Below are 16196 nucleotides of genomic sequence, written 5' to 3'. Positions count from 1 at the left end.
GTCAGCACTTACCGGTCTGCCACGCCTTGATAGATGTCGTCGCGAACGACAGCACAAATCTAAATATTCATGACAATAAAGCCATTATGACTAAATTATATTGGGCTGCCAGAAGCCGAATGGACTGAGCACCAACGGCTTGGCGTTAAAAAAAAAAAAAAAAAAAGTACTGTACGTTGTTATATCTCCATTAGTTAGCACTAGCTGTTTGTACAATAGAAAACGCTCGAGAGTGTATCGCCCTACTCACAGACACCTCTCTATCAGCTGTTTAATTTTAATTTTTTAATAATGCCGAAAACTGGACTTCCCATGTTTGGATATTCTCAAGCTGAAAATCACAATCTGCTGAATATTGTCGTGTAAGTTGAGACCAACGATTGAATCACAGAATTTTACGATTTACAATGTAAAATAGATAGTAATGTTGAAGAAGGAATTCAATTATCCAAAGAATAGAGGTACAGGATGGAGAAAGTGGACAAATTTAATTAGAAGGAAATCCATGGATCTAGGATATGGGTCCAGTTTTATAAGGGAAGCCTCGATAGTCCCTACAGTAGAAGCGAAAGAAGATTACCTATCTGCATCTTAGCATGTTTTCTTGCTAGTTTGTTGGTTTTCTCTCACATGGTTTTTATGCTTGGTCTATTCTCAGTTTTTTCTCCTTTTGTGTATGGGTGTGTGGTCGTTAGATGATTTTCTGGTGATTTAGGTTTGATGTTTTGCTAGTTTAGTTCAAATGTCGAGCATTTTCCCTTTTATTTGTTAAGAAAATTTCCAATTACATTTTTAAGCTTTTATAAGTAAGAATTCTCTTTTTTTGAATTTTGATATAAAAAAAATACATGTTTCAGGCTTTTGGAAATGCTAAAACAGCCCATAACAACAATTCTAGCCGTTTTGGAAAATTTATACAGGTTAACTATAAAGAGAATGGCATGGTACACGGGTAAGCAGTTATCTTATTTCAATTTATAAAGATCATAAATTATAAATAATGTTCAGATTTAATAATTAATTTATAAAAGAACCAAACATAAAATGAATCAATGACACAATTACAAACAAAAATCTCTGCTTTAGGAAAGGGATTATTATTAGTTCTATAGATTGTGCACTGGATTCCCACTCTGTGATTCTGGTTTTTATTCAGTTTTGTGCCTTAAGAGTTTCACTTTTTATTAGCTTCTTACTTCACTATCCGGTGAATTAATAAATACAATACTGTTTCAGCGCCGTCGTACAGAAATACCTTTTAGAGAAGTCTCGTATTTGTTCTCAAGGGCGAAATGAACGTAATTATCATGTGTTCTATTACTTATTAGCTGGAGCTAGTGACACCGATAAACAGCAACTCCATTTACAAACTGTGGAGTATTACAATTATTTAAATAGGGTATTTATTTATTTATTTATTTAAATTATGTTTTGCTCTAATATTTTAATCACTAGAACTTTTCTTTTTCAGAGTGGGTGTTACGTTTTGGATAATGTGGATGAAAAATATGAATTTTCTCGCTTAAAACAGTCAATGGAAATGGTGGGATTTACTGCAGAAAAACAGAGGAGGTTATTTTCTGTTCTCTCTGCAGTACTTCTATTAGGTATTAAGAATAATGGATTGTTTTTTATACCTATTGATCTTGTATGACCATAAAACAATAGATTTAAACACATTTGTTTTGTTTTTTTCTAGGAAACGTGGAATTTCAACCTCGGAAATCAGCCTACCACCATGATGAAGCAGTTGGAGTGAAGAATTCAGAAATAGTCTTATTGATATCCGAATTATTGAGAGTTAAACAAGAAACCTTGTTAGCTGCACTTACAGCAAAAAGAGCGCGAGCTTCTGGCGAAACGCTGGTCATTAATTATAAACCTGCAGAAGTAAGATGAACATTGTTTTATTTAATTAGATGTTAATCCAAGTAATTAGTAATGGTTGATGTTAGATATACCGTAATTAGCAGTTGGTACATCAATGAAGGCATTTTGGTAACGATATAAGGATAAGAGAGCGAGGAAAAAGACTAACTTTTTAAAAATTTTATGTAAATATGACTGTTGGAGGTCTTGACGCTTTACATAGTTAAGAAAGGGACTTTGCCCCACTAAATAAGGCTCCATCTAAAACTGTTATTATTAATAATTCTAAATTTTAGCCCGAATTTGATAAAATTTGCCAGGAAGCAGAGGTTACAGCTTCTCTAGGTGACATTGCAGTGCCATCATGCCGTTACATCCACTAAGGGAATTTATTGCAATCGTTTCAAATTATAGATTCGTGAACCGATTAAGGTGAATGAAGTGTAATTCGGTTCACTATTAATTATGTTGATGCGTCGTTTGGGTGTCACTACGCTGTACTTAATATTTTAAGATCTTAGTTTGCCCCAAGATTGGGGCGTACTCTAAACCCCGGTTGAAAAACGACGAGGGGCCGTAGGAGTGATTTTGCACGATATAAAGTCAAACTATATGCAGGGAGATCATGTTCAGAGATCTGTATGATGTGTAAATATTTTTCGTAATAGGATTATGAAACTGCAAATAGAACTACCCATAAGGTACAAAAATGTACTTAAAAAGAACATACGGTTTAAAAAGTTATGTATAACGGTTGATTTAACGACGAAAGGCAGGAAAATTCAATGACAAATCAGCAAGTACCCAACATTTCATTCATACTTCAGTTCGATATTTCTGTTATATACAGAAACGTTCGAAAAACATCTTATTACGATTGATATCATTTAAGTAATTTAACTGCATTAAATTTTCATTAATTTTGTTTAGCATTGCTTTACTTTTTAAAAACTCACCCCTTTCAAAATTCACTCCTATTTTTACTGGTATTGTTCTGATTAATCATGAATTAAGATTCATAAGTGTTTTATAAGAAAAAAATGTTTGAATTAAGTTATAACTTGGAGATGCGAACTGTTGCCTATCTTTATAGAATAAGCAAGACTAAAAACGGCCGAAGTTTTTATCTACGATCTCTCACGATTAGAGTGATTCCTCTCAAGGACTACATTCACTAATAATTTCGAAATTTCGACGAGCCACACGACAGGTCAATCTTTAAAGAAACGGCTTTCTACACAATGACGTCTACTAATTGTGTTTCAAGAAAAGATAAATTGCGAGCTTGTCGACATTATATGCACCTTCTTCGAAGGAAAGAGGGGGAGAGGGCAAAGAACAACAGATATTGGGCAGCACAGAACAAAATGGGAATGTTTTCTCGTGCTGGCTTTGAATAAATATGGAAAACTCCATGAGAATAGTTCCTAGTTCCATTACGAAGAAAAAATTTAATTAGAATTATCACTATTGCAGGCAATAGCTGCTAGAGATGCCATGGCCAAGTGTTTGTATGGAGCATTGTTTGATTGGATAGTACTACAAGTGAACCATGCACTTCTTTCTAAAAAAGATACTCTTCGAGAACATCAAGGAAATTCAATTGGAGTTCTAGATATATTTGGATTTGAAGATTTCGGACTGTGCAATAGGTTTGTTAAAGAAAAGAGAATTTTAAAATTTAAATCCATATTTAGTAATTTAAGATCATGTACATTTGGTTTAAATTTCAGTTTTGAACAGTTCTGCATAAATTATGCTAATGAGCATTTACAACATTACTTCAACCAGCATGTATTCAAATATGAACAAGAAGAATACAGAAAGGAAGGCATCAAATGGAGAGATATTGATTTTCTCGATAATTCCGCGTGCTTACATTTGATTGAAGGAAAACCAAATGGTTTACTTTGTGTTTTAGACGATCAGTGCAAGTAAGATACTACTGTGTTATCTGTCCATTGAAATAATATCTTGTTTTAATTTATTTTATTTCTAATTTTGATGACGTATTCAAGCTTCCCAGGTGCTTCCAACGAAACTCTTTTACAAAAATTCAATTCTGTTCATAAAGAAAATATGTTTTATGAAATGCCTCAAAAAAGAGAAGCTGCTTTTATTGTTCGACATTATGCTGGGAAAGTGAAGTATCAGGTAATGTGGTTACGAATATATAATAGTGTATTTTTTTTTAAAAAAAAGTTTAATGTATATTGTAAAGGCATATAACTAGATGTAGCTCTTCCTGTTCTGTCTTCATTAAACCGAAAAATAATTAATTTAAAATCTTATCATTACTTAAATTCATTTTCAATTAATAGCTCCTAAGTTTGTGTTTTTCGATAGCTTTTTTAATGATACATTATTTTTGACATTTTAGGTTGTTGAAATGAGAGAGAAAAATTTAGATCTTATGCGACAAGAAATAGTTGGGGTTTTGAAGAATTCTAATATGGCATTTGTTAGAGAATTGGTCGGCGCCGATCCAGTAGCTGTATTCAGATGGGCTATTGTTAGAGCTTTCTTTAGAGGTTATTTTGCTTTTCATGAAGCAGGCCGTAAACATCGTCTTTCTAGAGGTAAAAGAAAATTAATAAAAAATGTTAATTTATGAATAATACGTAAGTTAGCCAAAATTTAAACCAAAGAATAATTCTAAATGTTAGTTTTTGATACATGCGCATTCAAAAAATGCCATTAAGCCTTAGTTCATAATTTATTTTTCTTTATGATTCAGTGCCTTGAGTCGTTTTAATGAACCGATCAATTAAAATTCATGTGCAATAATTTTCATAATTTCTTTTACTCAGAATTGCACTCTAGTTTTTTTTATTTGTTACTTATTACTCTAATACATTCCTGTATTGTTACTTTCAATCAAAAGCTTCGAAAACATCAAAGAGCTACATTCAGTACAAATATATAATTTAATGTATTTTATTCCTACGAAATATGCCCCTATGGAAAATAGTTGTAGTCAAATTCTCTACAGCTAACTGATTAATCAACTCTGATGGATAAAAATACGAAACAGGGCTGGGTTACATAAACATGCTTGCTTGCTTCGATAGATCAAATCAGCAATATTATCCAGCACTGAGATCCTACATTCAAAAGTATTTATATTAATTTCTTACATACTGTATTAAGTTATTAAACGTTGCAGAGAATTATTTTTCTGTTTCACACATTAATCTACTTTTGATGGTGAATGAAAGTACTAAACCGGTCAGGGATTCAAAAACTTAGGTGTTACGTCGAATAAAATGCATGATAAATGTTGTTACTTAAAAAAAAAAAATGTAAGAGAAAGTCCTTCATACCAGTTTTTTTCGAGTGGTCAAATTGTACTATGTAGAGGTCATGGGAATTTATGCATTTTTACTGTATATTTATTTTTAAGTTCTTACCAAGGATTAATTAAGCACGATTTTTTAGTTTTTATTTTATTTATTTATTTTTAGTTAGATTAGAACTTACTTTTTAAAATCATGTATTTCAGTTTTTTGTTATTTTTTTAATTTTCAGATGGGAATAAACCAAGTACAATGCACAATCGTTATCGAAATCATACACCTAATGACACTATTCTCAGGTTGGTTTCAGTTAATTTGTTGAATTTAAATATTTCTTTACTAAACGAAAAGATCATTGTCTTGGTTTGATTTGTTTTTAAATTTCATAAAAAAATAAAATAAATAAATAAAAAATATCTCAATTAACTTATTAATGATAGAACTTTCAGCGATTCGGTAAAAAAGATTATTACAACTAATTTACTAATTATTACATTATTTTAGTATGTTAAAAGTATATAAATTTTTTTTGGTACACAATTGGTTATGTTCTGTGTAGCCACCTAGTGACCATGTCTGCGGTTAATCTAACCGTTAACAGGATTGCGTAAGTGGAAAATTAAAAAGCACATTGTATATCAATGTATTGCAACTCTTCGTCGATTTTTAATTTAATATTTTTTAAACGTTTTATTTTAATTTTATTTTGCATGAAGTAAAAATTTAATCTGATTTCTGTCAGTTTAATTTTTGTTAACCATCTTTTGTATATTTAAGACATTTTAATTATTTTATGATAATAAACCGTTTTATGACAAAACAATTATTTTATAATATATGTTGTTTAGATATTAAGTATATATACAAAGCAATGTTTTCTTGATATGCTGTTCATAGTCTACATAAACTGTTGGTTAATTGGAAAGTTTGCTAATTTTTTAAAGGATAATTTTGTTATATGTTCTAAAACTGTTCTATGGGGGGATGGGGAAGAGAGTAGTAAGAGCCCCTTTTAAAAGGAACTAATTGTAGGTTTGATATATTTTTAAAGCAGATTTTGTATTCAGAATTCGATGTAATGCAAAAATCATATTGGAAGTTTTTGCTGATGGTGAAATAAATTATTAAAGAAAGTAGAACATATTTCGTTGAATGTGTAAAAATGTATTGAATTTTTGTGCGCATTTTTCGCATTTGGGACTTTTTTCGGAGTTATCTTTTTTTAAAATAATATTTAGTTTCTTCGTAGGCGTCTTATAACGAAAGTTATAACAGATTGTAAGTTTCTAAAACTCTCTCATCGGAATCGGGGTCTCAAAGCGTTAATATAACTTATATCTAAATGTGATTTAATATATTTCGAAAATTTGACGCAATTGCAATAGGAAAGCAATCAACGCTTGTAGAATATACTAAAGAGAAACCATCAGTTTTGCTGTAATGATTTATGAATTATCTTTATTTTGTTAAGACCACCTGCGAAAAGGGGCCCATAACTCGGGTGAGACATGTTCTTCGATGAATATGGATACTTACAAGTTTCTTTATATATTTTGTCTGGTTCCCTATGGCTGGGACATGCTATTTTTTGTTTTTACAACTTAATCAGATCCTTTTTTAAAATAGGTTTAATTCATTAAATAAATCATTTGAATTTTTTTTTGTACTCTAAACTGTTTTCCTTTCACATATATTTAGCGTATTTATGTAAGGAAATTATTAAAAAATACCCTTTAAAAAAAAAACTTTTCTGAAACTAACTAGTGGAAATGATGTGACAATTAACATAGCTGAATGTTTAGATTCAACCCTCGATATGGTAATATGAAGACTTACTGTGCAACAAAGCAACTGACGTCATTAGAGAAAGAGGAAAATATTATAAACTATAAACAGTTAATTAATCAGTCATTACAATATGAAAACGAAACAACGACAACGAAATATGCAAATCGTATGCTCAAGAGTAACAACGAAATAAAAGAAAACATCTGTGATAAACCAATTTTACATAAAGTGTTATGTCCAAGTGAGGCTAAAGTTTTCGAAAGGGCGTCTCAAATAGTAGCGTATGTAATAACTATTTTGTCATATAGGTGACGGGCTTATTATTTTTATTTTATATAAGTATTTACATCCAATCACCTATCCACTTTCATAAATTCACCTAAACAATAATCATGGTTAGTTTGCAAGAGAAGCTTAATTTGAGCTTTGATATTTTATTTGTATTAATCTCACTTTGATGTAGCATGCAGTGAAAAAAAAGAAGTCATATTAGCTTTTTTAGATGCTTCTATAAATATGCCATTTCAGATAAGTGTATTTTTGCCGTTCATTTGTAACATTGAATATTTGTTAGTTTGTATTTATTTTGTGCATGCTATTCACTAAATTGTTTAATAATAAAATTGTTACACATTTCAGCACTTTCGGTTTGAAATTTCACGATTAAATTTTCAATAATAAGAATTCATTATGAGAACTGATACTAGTTAAGATTCATTGGCGTTGTAGATTGAGTCTACAGCTTATATTCATTCATCACCTTCTCCAGTCTTCTAAGTCTATTGCTACATTGTCCAGTTAATATTCCGAGGATATTTCTTTGAACATAGATGCATTTTCTTCCCCAATTGGTCGTTCAGAACTGCCTTCTAAGATCTTTATCTCAGAGACATGTTACTTTTTTTTAAGAAATAGTCTACACTTTAGATTCAATTAAGTCTTCTAGTCAAATACTCCATAATTGACTTCCTTTACGAGGAACAGAACGCGTATCCTTGATTTTGATTATTCTGAGTTGAGTATCAATTAGCAGTGTACAAGCGCCCCAGTGATATGAAGGGGTTAGCTTTTCTTTTATTTATTAACCTCTCATTGTTTAAGGAGTTTGTAACCTCTTAAAGATGGTTGCTTTTGTCAAAATTCACTGAAGTTGGAAGAGCTTATATCCCGTTAATGATTACGTGGATAAATTTTAGCTCTCTGAACTTATCGCGATCATTTAACATTTCTACAAACTGATTATTTATTTTCTTTCTCAACAATTAGAAACTCTCAATCTTCTCTTGATTGATCGAAGCGGAATTAGAGAACATTTAACTAGTACAGATAGTGGTTTTTGTATAGTGCAACGATGTTAATTACCTTTTTTTGTTAAGTAAAATTAACGTGACGCACTATACTCTACATTAGTGACATAAGATCTTAAAGTGCTTTCTAAGAAAAATAAATTCAGAAAGACATTTATGAGGTTAAAAAGAGAAGCTGAAATGTTTTTGTTAACCTAAAAACGACAATTGTCTTGGGGGAAATATATTCTGTTTCTTTCTTGCGCTTATTATTCCAGTATTATCAGTTTTATTTAAAATTGATTTTGTCAGTTATTAATTTCTTTAAATTCAAAAATAGATAAGGCTTATACTTCAAATTTTCTTTCCTTTTTCCAAAATCATATGGAAATCATTTGAGTTGTGACGTTTTTGGTATGTTTGATTCCCCATTCAATTCTTATTACATTGTTCGTAGTCAATGAGAAAATGTTTTTCTTTTGAAATTATTTAAAACCTATTTTAGAACATTGAAAGCGTTCAGGAAGTAATATTGTACAATGAGTTAACTTAGTGCTTTTGAAATTAGCAAATTGAAGCTGCTTTTCTTCAAATCCGACTATTTTTTCTCCAATTCAGTTGACCAAATAGCTTGTAGATTTATTTAAATAGTTTTCATACCTACATTATTGAAACTTTTAGGAGAAGGCTGTCATTTTCAAAATGTGATTAATGTTTTTGTCTGTTTTGAATGTGGAAATGAATAAAATTTGTCAGTTTGGTGCCCAAATTTAAAAGTGCTCCTAGTATTTAAGTGACTAGTTTATTTTATCCTTTAAAATTAAAATTCAAAATGTTTTATAAAAACAGGAAAAACAAGTCTTTTAGACCAAGAGAGCGTGGTAAAAAGGGACTGAAAAATTTACAAAGTGTAAAAACATTAGCTGGAAGAACTCAGAGTATTGGACAAATGGGAAAAGCTAGAAAACAACCAATGACAGTGACTGCTCAATTTCAACAATCTTTACATAGTCTGATGGATACATTAAACCAAGCCAATCCTTTTTTTATACGATGTATTAAAAGTAACAGCAATAAGGTAAGGAAATCTTTTATTATAAGAAATATTCTTATTCATACTTATTGTTTAAACGTTTAAGAATTTTAGCAGTCTATAGTGAAGAGTAAATAAGTTAGACTTATATAGTCTATATATAGTTTTGAAGTTTTACTTACAAGCATTACTCATTCATTCTGTTACTTGAAATCAATGAATTTGATAACGGATCTGAAAAGTTGCCCTGTACTATTTTCAAATTATTCTCAGATTTCAAAGAATTTTGTACATGGCTAGAAAATTAAAAAATCCTTCTGCGTTTAGAGCGGTCTATCCTCATTTTGGCTTATTGATTGGGAGTACCAAGCTTGCTTGACATTGGAAGATTAAAAAATCAGTCTGGTTCTCATTCGGAATTGTTTGAAAAACTTATTCAACAGACTTGAGACAGCCACCAAAATCTTTTTTTCAATTAACTCATTGGGTTGTAAGATACCTCCAAAAAGACTTAATTCGTTGTGCACATGGCAGCATCATGAAAGTTAATTCTGTTACCAGAGAACAGTACTCATCTTGTCGCTTTCTTCTTTACTCTTTCACAGTCATATTTTTAAATCACATAATTAGTTATTAAAATGATGAAGTTTTTGTGGGATTGTAAAAGTTTTAATTCTTCATTAATGAACTTATTTAGGTTGCCAATACATTTGATGATGAAACTGTTCAAAGACAGTTGCGCTATACAGGGATGCTAGAAACAGTGAGAATCAGGCAAGCTGGATACAATGTACGACTGACGTATGATGAATTTATTCAACTGTATAGAATACTTCTTCCTAAAGGTCTTCTAAGGTTAGTGATTTTTTCTTCTTTTTTTGTAAAAAATAGGCAAATGATATGTTAATTCATCGGTTACTGTGATCAGTTCTCTTTCTTTTATTTGTCCGTTTATTTTAAAATTATTTTATAGCGCAAACTGTAGAAGTAAAAAATAGAGCAGTTAACACAATGTTTTACTATCTACTTTGACGGTAGACCAAGTGTGATCTTGTCCTGCGCATTTTACCTTAAAACGATAAATGATTTTACTGCAATTTAATATGTTGAAAATTTGGTTAGGTCCACAATGCAGGGCAATATCGTCATATTTATTAGTAGCACGTACGTTTTATGTATTCCTGATCGGTTTCGGACTTTCATCGATTTTCTTAATTACCTCAGTGTTGAGACTGACAAATCAGAAAGTGAAGTGCGAGACAAAAACATAGTTGTATTCGAATTCTCTTCACCAAACTTATAAATCAACTCTAATGTTGGAAGAAGGACCAAAATTGGTCAGAGATAGAAACCACTTGAGTCCCACGACGAATAAAAATTAGCGAAATTATTTAATAGTTAATTATTTAATAAGTATTTACAAAATATAAAATAGCTCGGCGCTAATGACCGGCAATAGTCCTTCAAAAAAAGAAGAAGAGTTTAATGTGATTGTCAGCACAAATTCTAATTATTTTATCAATTATTCCTGCTTTATTATTTATAACTAAGCATTTTATCACAAAGAATTTTGGGTACTTCTTCAAAGTGTTGTTTGAGGCCCTCGAACATTCGATAATGAGTGACACTGTTTTTCCAGTTCCGAAATTCTTCGTTTGTTCCTTGGTACATATAGCTATAAAAAAAATATATAATAATTATTATTTCAGCTCTCAAAGTGATGTACGAAGTTTTCTTTTGACACTGAACTTAAACCGTGATAACTATCAAGTTGGTAGCAGTAAAATATTCATGCGAGAATGCGAAAAAGTAAAATTAGATTACAGACTTCATCAACAGATAATGGCTAGCATAATTACAATTCAAAGATGGTTTAGATCTGTACTAGAACGCGCTAGCTTTCTCAAATTAAAAGCAGCTGCAATTACAATTCAGGTAAAAGTAAAACTTTAATAGTACATTTTATTTATGATATTTTAGGTTTTATGCTTAAGTTTGTTATTGAGGGTTACTAAACGTTGGTAGTTAATCTTAAATCCTGATGAGGCTCAACGTTTTCGCTTTAAGAAGATATTTGTTGTGTAAACAAAGTTCTCGAGATATTAAAGCTATATAGTTCTTAAAAAATTTTAATTTAATTAACTTCAGAATCTTTATTGACCTTTTTGTGTATTTAAAAATTTAAATTATTTTTTTAGGCATTTTGGAGAATGGTAATGGTTCAACAGCAAAAACGCCAGTGGAACATATCTGCTTCAAAAATACAACGAGCCTGGAGATCTCATACAAATTCTGCGTGGTATAGAAAACTAAGAACAAGGGTCATAATATTTCAGGCTCATGTGCGTGGTTACCTTGTACGTAGAAAAATAAAAGATCTTGTAAGTAAAACATAGGTTTATCTGAAAACTTGGAAAAATCTTTAGAAGTTAACTGTTTTTATAGAAGTAAATTATTATTATTTTTAATTACATAAAATTGTTATTGATTTTACTCAAAATTAATCATAGAAAAAGATAATTTATCACTTACTCAATTTCTTCTGCTCTTACGAGTATTGGGATTTCTTCTTTTCATTATTTCTAACAAATAGAGATCTGTTTAGTTATGTGCATTAATTATTTTTGTTTTGTTTTAATGTAGATACAATTGAAATTAAGTGAAAAACAAAACAAAAAAGAAAAAGAAAAACAAACAATCCCTAAAAGCCCAACATTAAAACGAGAAGAACCGCCGGACAAGACCACTCAGTGAGTAGCATTTATTGATTGTTATTTACTTTTAGGAAATATTATGAATTTTTTTATATTTCATTATTTTCAGAGAAAATTTTGCCAAAGAATTGAACTTAACTGAAAATTTTATTAAAAAAGAAAGAGCTGTAGACGCTGGTGAATTGGCCGAAAGCCAGGAAAATAGAACTCTAAGGTAGTAAAAAAAAAAAAAAAATACAATTCTCTTAGTTTTAAATGTAAAAAATTTATTCACTGTAAAAAATATTAATTAATAATTTAGAGTTGGAGACCCTAATAAAGAAATTTTGGGCGTTGAATTTAGAAGAAGAGTTTCACCAAGAAAAGTAGTGCTTTCTGAAATAAGGAATTGTTCTGATGAACTTATAGCTGCAGGTAATTTTAAAATCAATAAGTACAGAATTAGTAATTAAAAATCAAAAATAAAATTTAAAAAATAATTAAAAAATTTGAAAATATTACATAATAACGTGATATCAAAAAAAAATTGTCAGTTAAGTTGGAAAATAGTAGTAGTAATACGTTGTGACTTCATTTACCTGATGTGTTTAAAGTTATATTCTTATTTTTGTTTATTTATTTTTTTGTGTAATAGGAAATGATCTAGAACCAACAAGTGGAGCACATAGTGACAGTGAAATGGAAACTGGTGACTCTAATTTGTGGAAGGAAATGAAATGTATGCCTCCCCCTCCAAGATTACCCCGTCGTAGGGATAACTCGACAAAACCACCCAATAAATTAGCTCTGTAATAATTTATAACTTTTTTTAATATATCTATTCCTACATAATTTTTTTTAAAACTCTGCTTAATAACAGAATTTTAGAATATGCAATTTATTAACTTTGTTTGGTTCAAAGTTTTTAGGTTAGGTGAGGAAATTTATAATTTGTATTAAAAAGTTTGTAATGATTATCAATATCGGTGTAATTATTCTAATGTGTGAATTGGACAATTAGAAAATTTCGATTATAATTATTATTTAGTAGATTATGTTTAATAAAAAAAAAACATGGGAAAAGAAGGAGTGGCAACCTTCTGGTTTGGTCGTATTCAAAGAGGTAGTGGGAGTGTTAAATTTTCCTTGATATTTATTATTTCCTAGCTAAACACTGTAACAATTTATAATTTGTTCTTATTCGAATTTCTTTAATTTAGAAAATTAGGCGTCGAATATACTCGTATTTATATTATTAAATCCATCGTCTGCTGATGAGGCAAATTTATTTGCCTCTTGCACGTTTAGTGCGACGTTTTATTGTGTCTATGCTAAATGAAACAGTTTATAACGAAAATAAATCTCTAATTTTAATCTATCAATAGGTATAACGCCCACTAGACTTTTAGATAGATTTCTAGCTCAGGAAAGCACTTCTTGTTGTTCAAAATTACATTTTAGTTGTAGACTTTAGTTTTATGGTGCTGATGATAAGTTTCTCCTTAGAATGTTGGTTTATAATTGCATTTTTCACTTAGTAAGTATGAAAAAAGTTTAGCTTATAGCCAAATTATTGTCTGATAGTTACATATTATACAATGATATTTAAAAATAAATTGTATCTACAAAAAGTTGTTAGAAAAACAAATTACAGAAAAAAATAACATTGGATTATCAGACTGAATTAACATCTACTTCTTTTAATAGAATAACTTATTGCCAAGATTGGAAGTGTTTAATGAATTCAGGTATTTCATTTTTATCTTTTCTACAGTGATTAATATTTGTGCAGGGGAGGTCAAGAGCTCAAAAGACGCAACAGCGGTCCTGAGCCTTCACATTATCAGCACAGTAATGCCAGCCAGCAACCCACTCAGCTTCATTCACCATCTGCAGATTTATTGGAATGGAAAGGAACATCTATGTTTACAATAGCAGGACACAGTTTTAGAAAAATTGGAAGATTAAATAAAGATGATTGCTGTTCATCCTGCTTAGAACCAATGCTACATCTTACCCATGGACATAAATGCACAGGTACAAATTTTATATGACCTTATGATAATTCAGCAATATTGATATACATTTTTGTAAGACGTTACTATTCAGTGCCACACTAAAGAGCTGTAGAGAATATCTACATCTCTCAAACATCTGCGACAATGCTTTCATTACTGAGAGGTTTCAGTAAGGTTTACTAAACTGGTGCAACACATCCCTCCTCTCCAATGTTTTCTCTAGATATTCTGAAGAAACTCTCCCAAATTTAAAGATGCTGTATTGGTTCTCGGTAGCGCTAAGAAAAGATTATCGCCGTATTTATAGAAGAAACAGGCTGCGAAGCTTTTTTCGTTCTATTGCACATCATCCTCGTTTTATGTTTTATTTAAATTTAACCTTAACTACAATATCCGTGTCGCATAATTCTGTATAATTTATTTTCTCGTGTAAATCCATCCAAATTATGCAAATCTAAGTAAGATTTGGATCAAAAATGGTACTCTAGGGATTTAGTACTCCGTTTTCATCCAAGAGATACATGACGAACGTTTCACTCACAGGGAATGTAGTGATAATTGACGGTTACAGTTATTTAGGTTTAACAATCTCACGCCAAAGTATGGCTCATCATATTTACATGTGCTAATAACCTTTTATTCCTTCCTACCTTTACTTTCAATTGCACAAACTAAACATCAAAAGTAAATCTAGCGATTTATATTGCTTAGCTTATTACGTAAGTCCCTTTATCAATAATGTTGTACAATAGATTCATTTAAGAGATTAGAACATACTTGTCTAATTTATGCTTTTTTTTTTTAAATAGATTGCAAACAATTGTTTCACACAAAATGTATCCAAAATGGTGGTGTACTGCAGTTACCATGTCATCCTTCTGTAGGAAGTGGAAGTAGAAAAAATAAACAATCAAGAAAATCAGCTAGATTACTAGCTGGTGCCGTACAGGCAAGCACTGGAGGCAGCAGTCATTCTCATGCTCAGGCTAAATTTAATTTGCAGGGTACTTCTGAATTTACGGACAGTACTGATAAAATAATTTCTGGAATAAAAGAATTACAACTAATGCAAGATTTTATCACAAAAAAGGTAATTGTTTTTTTTGTAAATAATTATGATTTTCGTTAACGATTATTCGATATACGATTAAAAGTTTTAATTCCACTAATTTTAAATTCATTTTTATAATTAGGAGAACTTAAAAAGGGAATCATAGTATCTAATGTAGAATACAGCGTAAATAATTTTTTAACCATTATTATTTTGAGGTTAAGGCTTCGAATTCTGGTGTTTATTTTTGAGTGTTGCAATTCATTAATGAAAGTAATGTTTAGTTTTTTGTAATGATATTTAATGAACTTGTTTAAGATAAAACTTGAATACTCAAGGAAAGTTTATTTTGGTTAAACTTTAAACAAAAATATTTTTTTAATTTTTAGATTTACAAAATAGAATTGGCTGAAGGAGAAAAACCATCCAAAGCAGATATGGTATTCAAGCAAGCTTTGAGAGAATTTAAAGATAATCTTATAGCAACTTATAGTGTAGTGAATAAACAAGGAACTGAAGCTTTAAATATTAAATATAAAGACCTGATAGCTAATTTTTCACATGTGAGTATTGTTTAATCTGGATTGTTTTTATTTATTTATTTTTTTTTTCAATTTATCACTATCATGAGAAACAGGAAAGCTGTGTGGTTTCACTCATGTTTTTGAGACCATTCTGCCCCAGATCTTCAATTAAATTTTTTTTGTAAAAAATTTATTATTTTTTCAGGTCATGGAAACTGTACGCTTACAAGAACATATGAGATCTGATTTTCCAGTTACAATGGGTGTAAACGCTTTTAGAGGATTTATGAATGAATTTATGACAATAACGAGAGAAGAACAGGAGAAACCAAGAAAAACCAAAAGAAAGAAAGATAAAAAAAGAAAAGTTGAAGATCCAGTTATGCACGCTGGTCATCATTTTGTATTGACAATTATTAATATACCAACTGCTTGTGAAATATGCAGTTCATTCTTCATGTGGCCTATAGAAAGAGGACTTGTTTGTCAAAGTACGTAATTTATTTTTATTCGTTTTGATTAATAATGGTATTTAATATATTATCGTATTAGATTATAAGTTATCACCCCTGTGTGTTCAATATGTTTTTTTTATTTTGTAAGTTTTCATTTTCATTCCCCGCTGAATTTGATTTTGC

General features: G+C 30.2%; 1 protein-coding gene and 1 long non-coding RNA gene across 4 annotated transcripts in view; one reads left to right on the top strand and one right to left on the bottom strand.

Annotated features, from left to right (window-relative positions):
• The window catches only part of LOC141451170 (unconventional myosin-IXb-like), a 32197-nt gene that overhangs the window by 5247 nt on the left and 10754 nt on the right, over positions 1–16196 (top strand). The window contains exons 4-25 of one of the 3 annotated variants that reach the window (XM_074122357.1): positions 858–952; positions 1237–1399; positions 1472–1607; positions 1700–1890; positions 3346–3521; positions 3603–3803; positions 3888–4023; positions 4250–4448; positions 5398–5464; positions 6968–7234; positions 9089–9317; positions 9970–10127; positions 10982–11207; positions 11471–11653; positions 11916–12022; positions 12096–12200; positions 12288–12400; positions 12621–12774; positions 13758–14002; positions 14793–15073; positions 15424–15597; positions 15764–16049. In XM_074122357.1, the coding sequence (XP_073978458.1) occupies positions 858–952; positions 1237–1399; positions 1472–1607; positions 1700–1890; positions 3346–3521; positions 3603–3803; positions 3888–4023; positions 4250–4448; positions 5398–5464; positions 6968–7234; positions 9089–9317; positions 9970–10127; positions 10982–11207; positions 11471–11653; positions 11916–12022; positions 12096–12200; positions 12288–12400; positions 12621–12774; positions 13758–14002; positions 14793–15073; positions 15424–15597; positions 15764–16049 (3892 nt within the window). Of the gene's footprint in view, positions 1–857; positions 953–1236; positions 1400–1471; positions 1608–1699; positions 1891–3345; positions 3522–3602; positions 3804–3887; positions 4024–4249; positions 4449–5397; positions 5465–5724; positions 5773–6967; positions 7235–9088; positions 9318–9969; positions 10128–10981; positions 11208–11470; positions 11654–11915; positions 12023–12095; positions 12201–12287; positions 12401–12620; positions 12775–13757; positions 14003–14792; positions 15074–15423; positions 15598–15763; positions 16050–16196 lie in introns of all 3 variants that reach the window. The other 2 variants (XM_074122358.1, XM_074122359.1) reach the window with 2 other exon arrangements.
• On the bottom strand, positions 3613–5146 carry LOC141451199 (uncharacterized). Its single transcript, XR_012456583.1, has 2 exons — positions 5011–5146; positions 3613–4442 (listed from the first exon to the last, which is right to left on the bottom strand). It is a non-coding gene; the product is annotated as an uncharacterized lncRNA (long non-coding RNA).

The sequence above is a fragment of the Rhodnius prolixus genome, unplaced genomic scaffold (genome assembly GCF_049639745.1).
Source record: "Rhodnius prolixus isolate KJV_2025 unplaced genomic scaffold, Rpr scaffold_8, whole genome shotgun sequence".
NCBI lineage: Eukaryota > Metazoa > Arthropoda > Insecta > Hemiptera > Reduviidae > Rhodnius > Rhodnius prolixus.
Note: the sequence above shows the minus strand (reverse complement) of the source record. Positions and strands in the feature narration are given on the sequence as shown.